General features: G+C 45.2%; 1 protein-coding gene across 1 annotated transcript in view; it reads right to left on the bottom strand.

Annotated features, from left to right (window-relative positions):
* AKAP10 (A-kinase anchoring protein 10) overlaps positions 1 to 17351 on the bottom strand; it is a 39919-nt gene extending 22568 nt beyond the window's left edge. Inside the window, exons 1-3 of the mRNA XM_018557636.1 lie at positions 17129 to 17351; positions 3015 to 3059; positions 1517 to 1705 (exon numbers count right to left, since the gene is read on the bottom strand). Of these exons, the coding sequence (XP_018413138.1) occupies positions 1517 to 1705; positions 3015 to 3059; positions 17129 to 17150 (256 nt within the window). The 5' untranslated portion in view covers positions 17151 to 17351. The remainder of the gene's footprint in view (positions 1 to 1516; positions 1706 to 3014; positions 3060 to 17128) is intronic.
* Positions 17352 to 20199: the final 2848 nt, after the last annotated feature.

Here is a 20199-nt window from a genome sequence, read left to right as displayed (position 1 = left end):
GACAGTCGGCTCTACAAGTTTAAACAGAGTCCCGGCGGCAAAAGTCACCGGGAGTCTGTTTAAACAGCCCCGATGCTGGCGACGTACACTGTACGTCGTCAGTCACGAAGGGGTTAAAACCGAAACAAAAAAAAATTTTGTTTCGGTTTTAAAAATGTCCATGTGGGTGCACCCCTAATATATCTATCTATCTATCGATCGATATATTAGGGGTGCACTGAAATGGACATTTTTAAAATCGAAATAAAAAAAATTGTCAGACCGTAACTATTAATGAACAGGAGGTGATGTAGATCACTTCCCATTCACTCATAAATGAGGATATAGTAAACATACCATGTTCTCATGTTATCTACAAACACTCAGCGATCACTGAGTGTTTGTACCTTGCTCTCCTCTCTGACACGCTTCACAGGAGGCTGAGCGAGCGGTGTAGGGAGGAAAGCTCAGCCTGTCTCCGCCCACACACCGCTCTGCCGGACTGTGATAGGAGGCTGAGCGGTGGGAGGAGACGCCAGCCACTCACAGCACTCTACTCCCGCAGCGCTCGGGCGGCTATCACAGTTTCTTTCCTCCCCGCTGGGACACAGCAGCGCTCAACGGGGAGGAAAGAAAGCAGGGATGTGCCGATGTATCGGCAGGAAAATGCCACTTTCGGCATTATGCCAAAAGTACCATTTTTGGCACTTTTGTGTGTGTACATATACACATACACACACAAAATGTAATAAAGTACAATTAAAGGCTCCTGTATGACAGTCTACACAAGTACCAAATCCATTTACTGTGTGATGGCCAAGCCTCAAAGAAGAGAAAACAAAAACTTACATTACCTCCCCGACTGATCCAAATCCTCCTTCATTTGTGTTTTGTAAATCAGCAGTGTACCCTGCTGATAGCTATGCTCCCTGCAATGCTTACTCATCCCACTGTTGTGCAAGCAGACGCAACCTTCATCAGAGTGGCAACCATGCTCCAAATTTAGGAGCAGTGCAGCACTGTTGCCACACCATCAGAAAGCTACATTAGGCGGACTTCACTGCCAGGATCACCAACTATTTGTGGGACTTTGCAGGGGGACTAGAAGAAAGCTGTTAATTAACTGGTGCAGCACATATTTTTAAGAGCATGCCATAGTTCTAAAAAAAATAAATGTGTGATTCAACCCACAGATATTAGTTTTGCATGAACTGACACTTTAAAAACCAAAAGGTCAGATCTATAATAGAGTTTTTAAAAAATTCAGGCTTCTTAAAATGAACCTTTCCTTTGCCCATAGGTGGAGTTATGAGACCAGTTTCATTTGGCCTGCATGGGCAGAGGAACAGTTAACTTCCAGACTGACTTTGGAATCTGCCAAAATATTTTGTTTTAAGGCCGGCACCCATTAAAGCAGAGCTAAGCCCCTCTTCTCTTTAACCCAATATATGTAAAACATACCAGTCTCAGTGATGCTCTAAACACAGAACACAAAGGCTATTATAGTAACGCTGTATAAGGTTAAGATCATTCTTACCTAGGTCTCCAAAGTGTTCTGCTTCCATATGAGTGGGCTGCTTTTTAAGCGCAGCAGTCCTGCTGCTCGAGTAAGAGTCCATGTTGGCCGATATGGCATTGATAGCCACATGGCTTGGTCCAGCTGCCTCCAGTAAGGCATTGTTTTTGGGGCTCCGTGATGGGGAATGTACTGGTATAGGTGCTGGATCTGGAATATAAATATATATTTAGCCAGTCTGTACTGTATATACATATAACAGGTTATTTATGTAATACACATGTGCACATTCCTATAGGCTCACATGAACCCAGTGGAGAATAGGCCATCTGCCAAATTTCACTACCTACATGTTTGTTCCAGGCTCAGAGACTCAAAAATGTAACAAAGCTAGGATCACAGGCCCAGGAAACCCACCTAAAATAAGTTAGCAACAGTCATACACTTCGAGCAGCGTTAATGACGTTTTTTAAGCATCAATCAGCTGCAGTTTGGGATTGTTAAACACAGAATTGAATGGCAATGCTGGCTGTCACTTTAACCAGCTACTAGCAGCTTCACCAAGCTTTCAGTAGACCAGTACTGTTTGATATCCTAGGACAACCTGATGGCAGAATGTTTAAAGAGACAGCCAATATTCTTATGATAATATATGTTTAACATTCCTAAACTTGGGTAGAAAGGTGCTTTAACCCCTTCATGACTGAGGCCTTTTTTTCTTTTTGCACCCATGTTATATTCCACATTTTAGGCCTGAAAATTACTTAAAACCCCCAAACATTATATATTTTCTGAATGCCAAGACCCTATAGAATAAAATGGTGGTAGTTGCAAATGTTTATGTTGTACGATATTAGCGAAACTCCTTATCAAACCCCCAAACTTAGTGTAAAATTTACTTAAATGCCCCAAAACACAATAAAATACAAATTTTTTTCGAATAAAATATAAAAGATGTTACACCATGATCGCCAGAATCGCTTCTATTGTAAAGCCGACAGTCGGCTTTACAAGTTTATACAGAGTCCTGGCGGGTCCCTGTACGTCGTCAGTCACGAAGGGGTTAAAGGCTCCAATAAACGGTCTGAAGCTTAAAGAAACTTTGAAAATGCTCTGTTTGGTGTACACATTGCTCTAATACAAGCTGACACCTGCATGTTCAAGGCCTTGTGAATACATTTCCTTTAAGCTTTTTTCTCCTTAGTGGGGCTGTATCATGTCAGGTGAAATACGACCTTAAGAGATGCCAACTTATGCATGCTGAAGTCCATTACAGCCCTGAGATGCTCTGAATGTACCTTACAAGCTGCATTGACCAGTCACCTTACACTTCCATCAGGACACCAAGCATCAAGATGCATCTATTCTGATACACCTGAAAAACCTTGAGGGTTCTAGAGAGCTGGAACAAATATTTCAGTCTGTCTCCAACATATGTTATCTGTGTTAAACTGCATATAACAAGCATTGTAACATTCATTTATAAAAGAAAACAAAAAGACATAAGAGCAAGTACAACCTTTAAATGCTTTGGCGTCTGGCTTCTCCTGGTCTTTTCCTTTAACTATAAAAGAAGAAAAGAATGTTTCTTGGTTATAACATAAAACTATTAATGTTCCTATGAAGGGAATTGTATTACAGAAAACAAGACAACTGAGTTCAAGCAGGCTTGCCCTCCCATATAGCCAAGTCCACCCAAAACTAATATTTCATTTATAGGTAGATGCTGATAAGACATGTCACCAAATGCTTTATTACTGGAATGTAGTGAAAAGATTACTGAGGCAATGCTTCTAATTTGGCCTACATGCACAATGAAGTGTGCACCGTATGCTGCAAAGTAATATAAATGTTAAAGTGGATCTGAATTCTGAAAGCGAAGATTTCAGATTTTATACATATTTAAGGGAGAACTATGAGGTGTGTGAAAATCACTCAGCCTCATAGTTCTAGCCGACCTGAGACAATGAGACTGTCACAGGTCGGCTCAATAGATCGGGAGGCGAGCGAACACATACCGTCGCTCGCTCACTTCTCGATCTATCCCCGCAGAGAGCTATGACTGTCACTCACGGCTCCCTGCAGGGATTCCCCCCCTCCCCTGTCCGTTCCGCCAGTCAGCGGATACGGGCGTGCATGCCGCACAGACGTGTACGGCCCGAGTTTACGCTGTGTGAATTAGGCCTAAGGCCCCATTCACATTGAGCGATTCGCAAATCACGCGTTTGTCGCGCAATTTGCATTTTGCAAATGCTTGCATTGAGCAAGCTAGAATCGCTGCAAAATCCACTCCAAAAAGGGTCCTGCTGTAGCGACAGCGACGGACAGAGCCCCATTGCCATGCATTGGAGAGCGATATTGCGCAGTAAATAGCCGCGATATCGCGGGTATTGCCGCGCGATAAATCGCTCAGTGTGAATGGGGCCTAAGTGATTGCCAGCATCACAGTCCATTATATCTTGATCAGACATGATACTTGAACAAATGTGGCTCCGTCCTTCTGAAAAGAAGAGCAGATGAAAGCAGTGTCGCTGTAACGCTATATGTAATGATCAAATATTTCTCAAAATGCTGATACATAATCCTCTGCCGAGCATAAAATTACATGACACACTGCTCGCAAAGGCAGCGCGCCCCCGCTCCGCGCTGCTTCGCGTGCAGTGTGTCACGGCCTTTAAAAGGAGAACTATGAGGTGAGTGAAAACCACTCAACCTCATAGTTCGAGCCGACATCACGTGTGACAATGAAACTGTCACATGTAGGCTCAATAGATTGGGAAGTGAGCGAACACATACCGTCGCTCGCTCACTTCTCGATCATCTCCCCTGTCCCCAACGCTGACTGGAGGAACGAAGGGGGGAAGGGGCAGGCACAGCTGGCTCTGCCTCAAGATTGACAGCTGGCTCTGCCTATCACACAGCTGGGTGGATCTCGACAGTAATGTCGGGATCCGTCCCGGCTGCAGCGGTCTCAGTATACTGAGCTTTGGGTATTGGGAGGACGCTAGTTTATGTCCTCCTGTGACCCTGAGAACTATGGGGAAAAGCCCTGACCCCATAGTTCTCCTTTAGGCCTCATTCACACTGCCGCGTGTATACGCTCGTGCGTATTGTCCCATATGCAGAAAAATGGCTCCATACACATAGCTGAGTACGGAGCCATATATTCGCGTACCGTAAACATGCGCAAAAACAGAATGGAACCAAGATGCGTCCGGGCAGCGTATTTATGCGTATTTTACGCGCATGCGTACAGTTCATTCAAATTCTTTTAGGAATTATGCATTCTGGGAATGCAAATAGTGCACGCATATACGCACATACGCTCGTATATACTCGCATATACAATTTTGCTCGCGTTGTGTGTGAATGAGGCCTTAAGGAATAGTGCAGTATACGCTTATAGGGTAAGTTTACCTTTCTGACCATGTTTTATGTTGCACCCATATTTAGAGTGCAACATGAAACATGGACACATTGCCCAGACCCCCACTCAACCTACTTCCCCCTAACCTGAATCACAGGGTTCTACTTCCCTAACTACCGCGTTTCCTCGAAAGTAAGACCTAGCGCTATCTTCAGGGATTTCTGGAATACAAGACCTACCCAGAAAATAAGACCTAGTTCGGTGGTAGGTCTTATATTACAGAAATCCCTGAAGATAGCGCTAGGTCTTATTTTCGTGGGTTGCTGCACATATGCTTGGATGCAGCAAGACCGCAAAAAGCTTACTGGCCGCAGCTGCCTCCCGCCTGCCCAACTGCACACACACCTGTCTGCCTTGGCTGCCGCTGAAAACTACATTTCCCAGCAGACACAGCGCGGCATGGCCAGTGGGGTCGAAGTGAGGTTAGCTGAGGTGAGCTGCAGCCAGGTAACGTACTGTGACACTGTGTGACAGTATTCTTTCACTCCCCTTCTCCAGTACTATATATGGAAAAAAAATAAGACATCCCCCGAAAATAAGACGTCGTGTTTTTTTTGGGGAAAAAAAATATAAGGCAGTGTCTTATTTTTGGGGAAACACGGCAATAACAGAAATGTATCTTATTTGTGTATCACTCAGCTGTAGATCCTCAAATCATCTCTAAATTGGTGCCGACACTGTCCTTCCTTCTGGAGGGGGGCTACGTTTGCTCCCCATGGTTCCTGTATATGTTGTAAAGTAGTCATCACTCCAAGATCACATAGAATCTCAGGTTTAGTTTGCTCATGTGTATTGAGATTGTAGAGCTTGGAGCGGTGACTACTTTACAACACACACAGGGACCATGGGGAACAAAAGTAGTCACCCTCCAGAAGGAAGGACAGTGTCGGCACCAATTCAGAGATGATTTGAGGATCTACAGCCGAGTGATACACAAATAAGATACATTTTTGTTAATAGTTCGGATACTTGAATCATTTTCAAGATTTAACTCCTGAGTTTAGGCCTTGTTCACACCAAATGCAGATCAGATCCGGTCAGGTTTCCACACACGCAAGCTAGTCTTTAAGATGCGTTTAAAAAAAATGTTTAGTTTAACATGGGCTTTCAGTGCGTTCCAGGCATTTGCATGTGTTTTTGATGCTTTTGCAGATCCAGAGCAGGTAAAATAGTGCCTGCTGCAGTTTTTTTACCTGCTCTGGATCTGCACGCTGCGATGTGAACTGGAGCTAAAAATACAATAGGAATACATTGGACGCAGTTTTGATCCGGTCGGCACCTGCTCTGCACCTGCTCCGCGCTTGGTGTGAACTAGCCCTCGGGGCTAGTTCACACAAAGTACCAGAAAAACTGCAGCAGGCCCTATTTTACCTGCTCTGGATCTGCAAATGCATCAAAAATGCATGCAAATGCCTGGAACGCACTGAAAGCCCATGTTAAACTAAAAAAAAAATCTATATTTTTTTTTAGCCAAAAACGCATCTAAAAGACTAGCGTGCGTGTGCAGAAACCTGACCGGACCTGCTCTGCATTTGGTGTGAACAAGGCCTTAGTGTCACTTTAAACATGTATACAGGTCAAGAGTTTGGACTTTACTTGCTGCATACTTGTTACAGGTCAATCACTCAGAGACTGCCAGACGTCTGACATGTTTTGAAGGAGGTCAACAATAGCATCTCCTTATTACCTGGTACTTCCTCCAATGTGAAGGCAATGCCTTTGTTGAACTGAATTCACACATCACATTCCATACCAATCCAGTTTCAGTGTTTTGTGCTAGTAGCCATCAGTGTCTCTGAGCTAGGCATGTTCATGTTATGCTAACCCACTAAGTCTTAAGAAACAAGGCATTGTGAACACATGCACAAAAGGGATCTGTGTTCCAGCCAGCCACTAATATTTTCCAATCAGCCAGCTTTCTTATATCCTTCTTCAATGTCTTCAACACACAAGAAACAATAATGAGCTGCTGTGTGCACAAGCTACAGATTAAACGGCCAAGCATTACAAATGCCTGAGGTAATACAAAAACACAACAAGACTAGGAAACTGATCAGTGTTCTTTTTATGTTTTACATTATATACAAATGCTAAATATGGCACTAAGAGTCAAATATTCTCCTCACACAAAAAAGAAAAAGCACAGACAGCAAATGGCTCCAGTTTCACAAAAATGATATGGACAGAAAGATGCAGGACTAGGCTCAGAACAGAAGCACACCCCTGAGGGGACAATGTACCAGACAATGTCATCATTCTCCTAAATCAGAGACACAGAACAAGGAGCCACATACAGTACGTGTCTCAGCATGGTTAGTAGGAACAATTGGCACCCAAATCCCCAGATCCATCCAAATGCTGTTGTCAAATGAGAGTGCCCCTTTCTGCCCCAGCTGCTATAGGTTACCGCACTTTACACAAACGTATCAAAGGCAAACTAGATCACATTTTCAGATAATATGCAAAGTGAGTCATACATTATAACTACTTATAACTACTTACAATTCCACGTTTTCATAAAGTATTTTATATAAAGATATGCAGATTCTAACTCTAGTGGCTAGCTTTATATCAAGGAGTATGGTCAGCATCCATGCAAAACAACCCATAATATATCATTAAAGTGACTCTGTCACAAATTAAGTATAGGGGCTACCATTGCTGGCCCTCTTTTCAAAATGATAGCTCCCTGGTTGTACCTAAAGGTGCCCATACACTGCACAATTCTCATACGAGAAACGCGGGAAATCCCGCGTGTATGGAAGGCGTGCGACCGTTTCTATTGTACGGTCGCACAACTTTTGTATTTCGAGCATGTTGGAAAACCAGCCGAGAATCGTACGATTTTCGGCTTGTTTTTAACATGATCGAGCGATGACTGCCGAACGGGCTGGTGTGCGCACGCGCACACTGCCCGTTCAGCATTGCAGTCATTGGAAGCCCGCCCCTCAGGGGGGCGAGCTTGCGATGATCGCAAGTACGATCTGCCTGTCCAAGATGGGCAGATCGTACGTTTTTTAAGTACTTTACAACCCTCGCAAGACAAAAGTCTTGCGAGGGTTGTAAAGTGTATGGCCACCTTTAGGTTCCATTCAGACGGGAGTGGTTGTCTGCTCGTATTCAGCCGGCTACCTGCAGAGGTCTAAACAGACAAAACAATGCACTTTAGCCATTTGCTGACTGTGGTGTTACACCCCCTTCCTGGCCAGGCCATTTTTCAGTATTCAGCGCTGCGGTACTTTGACTGACATTTATTCCGTCATGCAACGCTGTACTGAAATGAATTTTGTACCATTTTTTGGGGACAGATAGAGCTTTCTTTTGGTGGTATTTATTCACCACTGGGGGTTTTATTTTTTACTATATTAACCTCTTGCCGTCCGCCCGTAGTAAAAAAACGGACGGACGGCACTGCAGCATCTGCGGGTTGCCGTCTCTAGACGGCAATTTTTTTCTGCTCGCGCGCGCCCCCTAGCGGGCACGCACGGGCAGAAAAGACCCGTCCAATGCGAACACCCGGTACCGGGTGTTTCACATATAGGCGATCACCGTAAATTTTGGAAAAAAAAAAACTGTTCTCCCTATATTCAATTATGAAACATTTAATAATACCCATTTTTTTGGTAAAATGTAAAAGACTGGGTACGTCAGGTAAAAAGACACCAAACATGTCAAGCCTTAAAACTGCACGCGCCCGCGAAGCCTCAAAAAACGACAATACCCTAAATTGGCCATAGGCAACGCTTTACAAGCTTTTACCGCTCATCAGTTTAGTTTTATCATCGATTGATGGGACTAGAATTATTGCTCACACTGCGACGTTCGCGGCGATATGTAACATGTGTACCGCAATTGTCACTTTTGCACGTTGGCGCACCCGACGCATATTTACGTTTATATATGCGTATATGTTGGGGTGGGGGACTTAAAAAATGTTGTTTTTTTTTTTTAATTTCTTTATCTGCTACTTTATTTTTTTTACACTTAACGTTATTGCTATCACATAGGGGGGATAACATCCCCCTATGTGATAGCACAGGCACACTGATAGGTCCTCTTTATGGAGACATTAGAGGTCTCTAAGACTCCTAATGTCACGGGCGGACCCCCAAAGAAGCTCATGAAGCAGAGATCTGCTTCATGAGCTTCTTCTCTCTGGCAATAGCAGCCAGAGGACTGACAGGTGAGTGCCTAAGTGATATAATACACATCACTTCTGCATTCAAACGTCTGAGGGAGATCAGCGAGGAACATGCTGATATTCCTCCCATCTTCCCCCTGACACCCTCCCGAGCCGGTCCCAGGCCGCAGATGGAGCAGCGGGGACCCGGGATTGAAGGAGAGGGTGCAGGAGGGGGGGAGGGGGGGCGGCGGGATGGCGGCACTGCAGGAGGGGGGGTGGCGCACATGGCGGCACATACAAGCGATCGGACGACTATAGAGCCGCCGATCGCTTGTATGTGTAACAGTCAGTAACGGCTGTACAGATTGACGGTGGGATTCTGCTTGCGCGCAGGCTAGGGGGCGTGTGCGAGTAGAAAAAAAAAATACGTATTTACGTGACCCCGCCGGGAAGGATCCGACTTTTGCGGTGGCCGCGCGGTACAAAACAATGCGGCCTGCAAAATAGAATAAGCGTCGTTTTTTTTAGATTCCGCACGTCCGTGGATATATAATAGCGCCAAAAGAGCTGAATCCGTGCGGAGGAAAGATTTTAGCGCTTGCATTGCCGCGTACATTCACATGCGTTACAAACACATGCATATCTAAACAAATAATAGACTAGAGTCTCCTAACTACGGTCAAACTAAAATTTCACACAAGTGATGAGGCTGCCCACACCAATAAGACAGAGCTCTCTTTTTTTCTACGTTCCCCCTGGAATATTCATAAAAATATTGATCCTGCCAGTAGAACCACTAGATACTTCCTTTGATAGGGTGACAACACTTTTCCTTCTGCAGTGATAGCGTTGCAGCATTGAAATCCTTGTTGCTGCTTATACAGTTTATTGTCCCATCAATGAACATCCACAACTCACTCCCACAGCCCTTAGATTACCAATTCATTGGTCTATCTGCCCTGCCCAGTCTGACCAATCCCCTCCAGCATTATCATCTTTGCTGCCGCTCTAGCTGCTTAGACTTTGACACCGCTGATGGTATAATCAGTGAATAGTTACACCTAACTTCCACAGCCCTTTAGATTGGCAGTACATTGCTCTATCTGCAGTGAAATACAAGTGTATGTAAAAGCCCGGCCCAGTCCATGAAATCCCTCCAGCGTTGTCAACTTTGCTGCTGCTGTAGCTGCTTAGACGTTGGTGTTATTGATGGTCCTATGAGTGAATAGCCATGCTCCCACAGCCCTTTAGATTGATTGTGCATTGCTCTATCTGCAGTGAAATGTAAATGCATGTAAAAGCCCGGGCCAGTCCGTCTAATCCCCTCCAACTAGAGCTGCAGCTAACGATTATTTTCAAAATCGATTAGTTAGCCAATTATTAAGTTCGATTAATCGGATAAAAAAATAAAATACATTTTAACCTCCTGCCGTCCGCCCGTTAAGAAAAAAACGGACGGACGGCAGACTCGCATCCGCGGGTTGCCGTGTCCAGACGGCATTTTTTTCCTGCACGGGCAGGTAAGACACGCTCGTTTCTACAGCCGTTAACGGCTGTTTCACATACTTGTTTCCGAGATCGGGCCTGTCTATCGGCGGCTGTCATCGGCCCACAACCGCTCCTCTTTACTTCTTCTCCCCGTGTCCCTGTGCCGATCGTGAATGCGGGCGGTGAGCGTGAGGAGGGGAAGAGTTGTGGCCTGTGGATACGGGCCGCTCTGGCAGCGGCGAGCGTGAGGTGGGGAGGAGGTGTGTCGTGCAGCGTGTGGAGCCGTGAACAGGGCAAACCACTCGGAAGCCGATTAATCGATGATTGGTTGACAACTTTTTCAATCATCGATTATAATCGATTAGTTGCTGCAGCCCTACCTCCAACATCGTCAACTTTGCTACTGCTGTAGCTGCTTAGACGTTGGTGTTTAGATTGACTGCACATTGCTCTATACGTAATGTAAATGATGAAAGAGCCCTGCCCAGTCTGTGCAATTACCTCCAGCATTGTCTAACAGCGGGCAGGAGAAATTCAGATTACTACCTGCATTTACTATAAAAAAAAATGTAAATTACATTTCCTTTAAGAGATTTATCATGTCAACTTGCCTTGAAAAAGCCAGAGGAAAAAGCCTAGAGGGTATAGATGGTCTATAAATAATTATATTCTTAAATTGTAAAGCAGATTCAAACTCTGTCTGTCTACAGCACTACCATCCGTATCTTGTAATTGTTCACACACCCTTTACAGGCAGCTGTGTCAACACTTTGAGAACCCTATTCCATTGTCATAGCCTATGGAAAGAAAAACATCAAAGCATCAGATTTCTGAGACAAGGAAATGGCGCACATACTACACTACTTATTGTTTGGATACCATCGCTAATTAGCATGAAGAACACTTGTATTGAAAAGCTTGTCCTTCACATTCACAAATCACTGACAAAGACGTCAGACAGGTTTGATGCTGACATTCAAGTTCCTAGTTGAGGTGGGTGCAGACATGTTAGGAAACTTTTTCCTTCTTGAAGTTTTCACGTCTTTCACATTTGGGAGAATGCAGCAAGAGGAACTGGAGACTTCTACTTGGAGTTGGGGGTAGAATTGAATATCTGTTCTGTTTATTTTCCAGAATCCTAATTCCCAGTCATATACATAATGGTAAAGGAGTTTATTACTTATAGTGACCTTCCTAGAGTTCTCTTTGTCAAGTTCCTTTTCCTCAGTGTGTTAGTATTGGATGCACATTTCACACTGGAGACTCCAGTCCCAATCAAACCTTCGCTGGGAAATCTCCCAAACAGCAGGCCTGATGTATGTCACTCCTCAAAGCACAAGTGTAAAGGAGGAAATTATTAAACATATGTGGTTGTTATGCTCGGGCAACAATAGAGTAGCAGTTCCTGGTGCTCCACAAACTTGCTCACACCTAATCAAGTGCGTTCCAGCATTCTTAGTGGCTGGAAAGCACTGGATCGCACATAGAGCAAGCCTCTCTGCATGCTGGGGCGGGAGGGGGCGTGGTGGTGTACGCTCTATTTTTTGTGACTGGACCGGACAGCGTGCATTGCTGTGCCACGTGTTCTGGTCCGGGCGATCGCACTGCAGGCGGGAGGCGTGGCTGCGGTGCCATTGACCACCCACCGCCCCTCCTGCCCCAGAACACAGGGCTTATTATTCGATTCAGTGTGAATTAGGTGTGAACAAGCCCTCAAGGACAGGCAAACATTTTGCCACCTGTCACTTTCATGGAGATATCTAAAAGCCAATCTAAGGGTCCATTTAAGGCAGGGCAGGCTGTTGTGGTGCATTAAACACATGTGTTATGTTGTGTGTTGCGATAGGACTGCCTGTTAATTTCAATGAGTTGCACAACATACCAAAATGGACCAAAAATAGCTCCTGCAAGATTCTCTCTCGCACATTGCAACACAACACGCAGTAGTGTATTGCTGAGGGTTACATTGCAATGCAGGTGCAATTGGAAGGTGTTACAGCGGCACAGTGGTGTGACTGAGCCCTAAGTTCTCTTCTCATCGCACTGCGTCCACAGAACTTAATGAAATGTAACTTGTGACATTTCAATACATTTCTAACAAAAACAAAAAGGGTAAACGACGTGGTGCACATAGAGCAACACATCAGCACTGTATCCAGCAGCTGTGCATTGTAGGGCAATTGCTGGTGTAAATCAGCCCTAAATGTCCTGGTCATCCAGGTCACAGGGACTGAAAGGTGGTAACTAACATTTGGAAATGCCACCAGAAGAGGGATGGAGGGAAAAGCTTCCAATTGGGACACTTGTTCCTTCACATTGAAAAGATATCCTCTCATCCCCTGTTCAATCTACAGGACTCCGTTCCTCTCTCTACTTTGCACGTAATGTACCCGGAAGCACTTAAACCATCTCCGAGTTCAGAGCTGACCAAATCCCAACTTTGGTGCCGCGAAAACCTTTGAGCACAATGACCCTAATGACTCAATAAAGAGCACCAATCAAAAAAAAAAAAAATTGAAAGCATCCCAAACCCCCTACGCACACACATATGATTGCAGATGTACACACAAAAAACTGTGCAATGGATATGGAGTATTGCCGCACACACCGGAGTAAAAGGAATTATTGAAGGGCCAACATTTACAGTTAAAGTGACATTAAAGTCAAAAATGTTTTTCCCTCCCCCCAATGTTAATGTCAGCACTTACCTTAAATGATGTCTCTTAATCAGATCTTCTCCTTTCCTGTCCTTTTCATCTGTCCCTCCAGCGCTGCTGCGGGTCTCCGATCCAGCGCTGACTCCTCTGTCCCTGCTGGCACTTCCTGTCCCAAAGTGTCTCCATGCGGGTGCACGCGTCCATAGACTTACCTTGTGTCTCTCCTCACGTCCCAGACGAAAGTGTGATCTTCGCATGAGCACCGCCCCAAGACCGTTGAATGATGCCTTCTGGGATTGCATATAGTGCACGCGTATATGCACATACGCACATATAAGCAATATACAATTTTGCTCTTGTGTTGTGTGTGAATGAGGCCTTAGGGTGGGGTAGTTATACACCCCTGAACCGCGGTCCCAGCTTGCTGTAAAGGTGTCCCATACACCTATTGATTATTGATCAGAAATCGGCCACAAATGGTCTTTCTTACGATAATCGAATCAGTTGATGGAAACCTGAAGATTTATTTTTTTACTGTACTTCTGGACAAATTTCCTCGATCGGTCAGGCTGAAAAACTTTTTTTCAATCGAAAGAAAATCGATGGATTAGTGGCATTTTGTGCGAAAAAACTAATCGCAACATGAACGCTGCACATACGCAAACGAAAATCCATTCCGAAATTCGGTGAGTATAGCGAACAAACGATTATCGATACGACATTGGTCTGTGCAGGATCTGAGTGGTAATCAAACGACGGTTCAAAGAGGGCACGGAAAAAAATCTAACGATAATCGCAAGACGTATGGCCGCTTTAGACCGGTCCCTGGAGCCTTGTTCCCCCTCCACTCCAGCGGTCTAAGGTCCTGTGAGTCATCACATGCGATACGGTGCACAGAATGTGAGGATGCCAAGGGACATTCCATCGATGAAACAGAGGGGAAGGGAGCAGTGTAGGAGCAAGCTGGGATCTTGGTTCAGGTGCGTATAACTTTATTGTAGTTCCTTAGACAAGACGAGCACTTAACCCTTGCAGTGCAGGGGTAGCCTCTGCAAGGGTTAAGATTTGATAAGCCCAGATAAGGCAATGTTTGGGATGCAATAATAACAACTAGTTGTATTTGGGGTGATATCTGTGGTGTCTACCCCACCCTAAAGTCTGCTGAAGGCAAGTAGCAGCAAGAATAACCCTCCTCCCCACACAATGGTGAAGGTTCTTGCAACAAAAAGAAGGTGATGCCATAGAAGACATGATCACCATACTGCTGCACAAGGACAACACCTTCCCAGTAGTCCCAGCCCACCATCACTGACATGGATCAGGGCTGCCACCTAATTAGGAAAAAAGGGACTCCATACCAATGCTGGTCACAGAAGATCCCACGTCTGCACACTCAGCACTCTAACAGGGGAATCATATTGTACACACAATGTAATTAATACGATTCTACAAGTAGAACGCTGAGTGCGCAATTGCCACCAGTCACGCACATGCTGCGATTTCAGAGTTGCCTGAAGGCTTCTGGGATATCTGACATTTATACTCTAGAAGTAAGTAACAGAGAAGTCATTCTCACCTAGGCAAAATATCAGTGGACCGTCGGTGCAACGCTCTGGCTCCTGCAGATTCTCCCTCCCGTCCCTGTGCGCACCAATGTACAGACATTCAGTAACAGGAATGGGAGGAAGAATGAATGGAAATTACCGCACTTGTATTCCACTAAGAACTACAAATCGCTCTGCCGTGGTGGCTCATGGGACTTATAGTCTCCATTCAAAGATCCTGTCACAGCAGCACCAAATTCAAAAAACAGCAGCTTCCTGCGGGGAGAAGAACCCCCCCAAGTCAGGTATGTTGATGATCTGAATATGGGTATTACATGAAACATGGTTTTATAGGTAAAGTTAGCTTTTAAAGTTGAGGTGTAGAGTTCACATATATTACCTTCCCATGCCGTCCTAAGGGGATGCCGGGGGTGTGTTCTTTCACATAAAGCTCATGACTAGTGATGAGTGGGGGCCAGTCAATGCAAATCTGTGACTGACAACGCCCCTTTGTGATGTGTAGCTGTGCCGCGGCAATATCCCTGCTGCAGCTAGATGGGCCAGGAGGATATGTGCCAGTCACAGTTTTGCGTGACCCAACAAGGTTCACAACAAGCCCCTGCTGATCACTGCTCAGGAATGAAATCATTGATGGCAGAGAAAGCCAAAAGCTTTAAAAGGAGAACTATGAGGTGAGTGCTTTTCACTCACCTCATAGTTCTAGCCGACCTGTGACAATGAGACTGTCACAGGTCAGCTCAGTAGATTGGGAAGTGAGCGAACACATACCGGCGTTCGCTCACCTCTCGAGGGCTGGATTCCCCTCTGCCCGCTCCGATCTGCCAGCGCTGACTGGCGGAACGGACGGGGGAGGGGGCGGGTACAGCTGGCTCGGCCTCTAGATAGGCAGAGCCCGCTATCAGTCACGCAGCTGGGCGGATCCCGGCACAATTGTTGGGATCCGCTTCAGCTGCGACGTCTATATAAACCGCGAGCAGCAGCTTGCGGCATACTGCGGCGTCTCAGTATACCGCGAGCTACAGCTCGCGGTATACTGATCCAAGGTTGACGGGAGGACGCTAGTTTGTGGCGTCTCAGTATACCGTGAGCTACAGCTCGCGGTATACTGAGCCTAGGGTGACGGGAGGACGCTAGTTTGTGTCCTCCCGTTACCCTGAGGAGAACTATGGGGAAGAGCCTTAACCCCATAGTTCTCCTTTAAGAAGGAGACCAACAACAGCACAGATCAGGAGGAAAAGTGATCGAGAAATGATGGAGGTCATTCAGACAGGAAATTAAGGTGGGCTCAAGATCGCTGCTGCAGCTTCAAAGGATTATATTGCGGAGATTCAAATTTACAGGGAAATTAAAGCAGTTACAACACAGGAGAGGCCCTGATACAACAGACTTGCCGCGACGAGGGAGAGGGCCCGACACAAAGCAGGTGAGGGCACGTCACGAGGAAGGAGAGGGCCCGACACGAGTGTAAGGATAAAAAGGTCAGACGGGAGTTCAGCTTTAAAGTGGTATTAAATCCTCTTATTTTTTGTGACTACAGTATTCTGGCCGATCCTGAAGCATTTTGATTTCAAAATCTTGTCCCCAGTCACTGGATGTTTAAATTCTCAATAGCCACTTCCTCCTTATTCCTCAGTGTCACTTCACTGAACTTCTGGTAGGAAGGGTGCCCCCTATAAACATTACCAGGTCCCATGACTGCCCGCAGAGTCATACATGGCCCTTCGCATGAGTGCAAGTACTGAATTTCTGCTGGTCTCTCCGCCCACTCACTTGTCAATTGCTGGAGGAGGAGCTAGGGAACAAGCTACATATGGTGCACCCACCTGCCTGGGCAAGGAAAGACAGCACATCAGGCAGCTTTGCCATGCAGGAGTGAGCTGGTAAAGGTGGCTCCAGGGGACCCTGCAAGGGAAAGGGGCCACCCTAAAAACAAAGTAGAGGCTGGGGAATCCTTTGATGGGAATAGCAGAGAGATGACAGGAGAGGAAGTACAAAGGTTTGCCACTGTCATTTTTTACAGGGAGGGTGTAATAAGACTTTAACACTTTCCTGCACAGACATACCCCTCCTGTTCCAACTGGGGGAGTCACACACCTGGTGAGGACTACCCATCCCATCACATGATCTCCTGACATCAGTGGGCCGGACATGCCCCATATAATGCACACAGGGACAAGTCAGGGTAAACGTCCCTACACCATGATAGATTCTATTACAAGAACTTCATAGGCGAATCATTATCCTGCCAACACAATGTCATCTCATGTAGAGCACGCTGATGACAGGTCCTCTTTAAGCCGCAGGCCATGTACGAAGCCTGACAAAGGCAGGGCTGTCAGAGTGCCTGTCCCCGGGGATGGGTATCCCGCTTACCTTTCCTGCGGAAGAAGGACATGGCGCCGGGCGGAAGGTTTCGCAATCAGTCAGCACATGCTGGGCGCCCCGGCTCCCTTCTCCTAGCACACGGGATGCCGGGGACCCGCTCACCGACCTCCCCTGGGCACACACAACCCGGCTCTTCTAACATGAATGACACTTCCTCCTTCCTGCACATTCGGCTACAGCCACCGCCATACTGTCAACAGCAGCAGCAACCTTCCGGGCAGCGCGAAGCCTGCTGGGTATTCTCCAGGGGCTGCTGAGGCTCGGACGGCCATCTTTGTTTAGGGCAAGCTGATGCCCAATTCCTTACTCTTGAGGAGTACAAAAGTATTTTACTGTCACTAGGAGCTGCCACATGGTCTGTATGAAAAGAAAGATTGACTGTATTGAAAAGAGAAAAAATACTTGCTGCCAATGTTTTTAAAAGGGAAAGAAATCATAAGGCTCCATTCACACACAGCGATAGCGTTTTCCATGCGTTTTTTCTAATGGAAAACCGTGCGGAACGAAACTGCACATACGTTAACATAGGAGTGGATTCCGCACATTTGTGGCTATTACCATAACTGTAACGTGTGGAATCCACCCATGAACTTGTTCTTGGTCTATTTTGCGGGACAATAGTCTGAACATTGTACATTGCAATGCTTTATGTTTAGCGCAGTTCTGCGCGTATCTGTGCGGCCGTAAATGCGCTGAAAACCGTTCACGTGTGACTGGAGCCTTAGCCCTCTTTTTTTTTTGCAGCAGCAGGAGCAATGGTGTCAGTATTTGAGGTGACTGTGATTTTGAAGATTTGATTCAGGACAGACCTGCCAACTGTGTCATAAAAAATACAGAAATATAGTTTTCAAAGTGACAAGTTATATGGAGAAAAGCAGAAGGTACAACTTTATAGAGCCTCATTCACATTAATAATGACATACATGTGTTTATATGCTTTTATAGGACATTTATAATCGCACATACTGTATAAGCATATAATGGTTGAGTGTTTACCTGCGTTGAAATGCATTCAGTTTAGCTGCGTTTAGAGAAAATTGAATTCCAGGGGCAGATTACAATGTGTCTAAATAGAAAACGTAAACACATGTAAGTGTGTGTAAATACAAGAACATTTAGGCCCCATTCTCACCAGATCCGTTGCTTTGGATTGCGATCTGTTTGTGAACACAAGGGCACTGAACAATTATTGGGTGTGAATAAGACCAGTTCAAACCGCCGCTGCAATCCGTTCCGTTCTGTTGCAATATGATGAAAAAAAGTAGAGCATGCTCTACATTTTTTTCTGCGCAACGTAACAGAACAAAAGTGGATGTAATCGCAATGCAACACAACTGAACGGAAGTAAAAGAAAAAAAAAAAACATATATGTTTGTGCACTCAGGACATGTTAATTAGAATAAAGATTGGCAAAAAAAGAGAAAAAAACAGAACAGAACAAAAGTCAACGGAGGTTGAAACGGCAAGTAAATGGATCCTCTGTTAACTTGCGGTTTCCTTCCAATTTCAGTGTGAATAGACCCTTAAAGCTGAACTCAAGGTGCAAAAACTTTCATTTAGATATATTACTTCATAGCCACAGAGGACATTCATATACTTTGTGTGCACCAAACACCTTTTCAAACTCAGATATTACCATATAAATGTGGCAGTGCCATGGTCATTCGGCTGTACATATCCTGTGCAGAGCGCAGAGCTGTGCGAGGGGTCCAGCAGACTCCACCTACTACAGGCTACCTGCAGAAAACTACAGGAGGGGGCGGATACAAGACCAAGTCACACTGAACAAGGAAAGAGAGCACCAGTGAGAGGTCTTTGAGGCAAACTTCTATACTGGATTACTACACAGCTCTGGAAAAATACACAAAGCACAACAAGAATCATTGAAGAATACACGTCTCTTATATTTAGACAAAATGTATTTAGCTTTAAACGCAGTAGAACTTGACTTAATCAGTTCTCTTTGAAATCTTCTGCCCCCATGTGCTCCAAGATGGAGACTCTCATAGTTTAGAGTTAGGACCGCACTATAAGAGGTGCCTTGGCGCGGCTGTGCGGCTTTCACATTTTCTGCCGAAGACGTGTATCGAAACCTCTGTTATTAACCTTAATGGTGAGAAAAGTTTCTTTACATGCTGACTTGTGAGTGTGCCATGATACCTTTCTACTGTTTGCTGTTTAAAGCCCATTTCGTGTGCACCTTACTGTATAGTTAGTAACAAATTGTTGAGTGCGTTTGTCATTTGTTTTGCTTGACTGATTTGGTGCAGCGACGCATGGGGTTCTCAGCTGCCAATGGGATGTGCGGGATCCCTTGTGTGTTCCTGTGCCTTTAAGGGAGGTCGGCTTCCTCCTAACAAACCTGCACCCAATTTGATATCTTCTGCCCCCATGTGCTCCAAGATGGAGACTCTCATAGTTTAGAGTTAGGACCGCACTATAAGAGGTGCCTTGGCGCGGCTGTGCGGCTTTCACATTTTCTGCAGAAGACGTATATCCAAACCTCTGTTATTAACCTTAGTGGTGAGACAAGTTTCTTTACATGCTGACTTGTGAGTGTGCCAGGATACCTTTCTACTGGATACAAGACCAAGTCACACTGAACAAGGAAAGAGAGCACCAGTGAGAGGTCTTTGAGGCAAACTTCTATACTGGATTACTACACAGCTCTGGAAAAATACACAAAGCACAACAAGAATCATTGAAGAATACACGTCTCTTATATTTAGACAAAATGTATTTAGCTTTAAACGCAGTAGAACTTGACTTAATCAGTTCTCTTTTGTGAACCACAGAACATTGTTATGGAGCTGAGGGGAGGAGACCGGCATGTTTTTTCATTTCCAAAAATTTGTGGCAAAAAATCCCCTTGGAGTGTCTACTTTCCAAAAAGGGGTAATTTCACATTGTTTTGACATTTTTATTTGCTATGGTTTATAAACAACGGTAAGAGAAAAAAAAAGCAGTTATTAAATACTACTAAAGGAAAGCTCTATTTGTCCCCAAAAAATGATATAAAATATATTTTGTTACAGTGTTGCATGACAGCAAAGCTTACC

This window comes from Nanorana parkeri, unplaced genomic scaffold (genome assembly GCF_000935625.1).
Source record: "Nanorana parkeri isolate BGI_ZX_2015 unplaced genomic scaffold, ASM93562v1 scaffold293, whole genome shotgun sequence".
Classification (NCBI taxonomy): domain Eukaryota; kingdom Metazoa; phylum Chordata; class Amphibia; order Anura; family Dicroglossidae; genus Nanorana; species Nanorana parkeri.
Note: the sequence above shows the minus strand (reverse complement) of the source record. Positions and strands in the feature narration are given on the sequence as shown.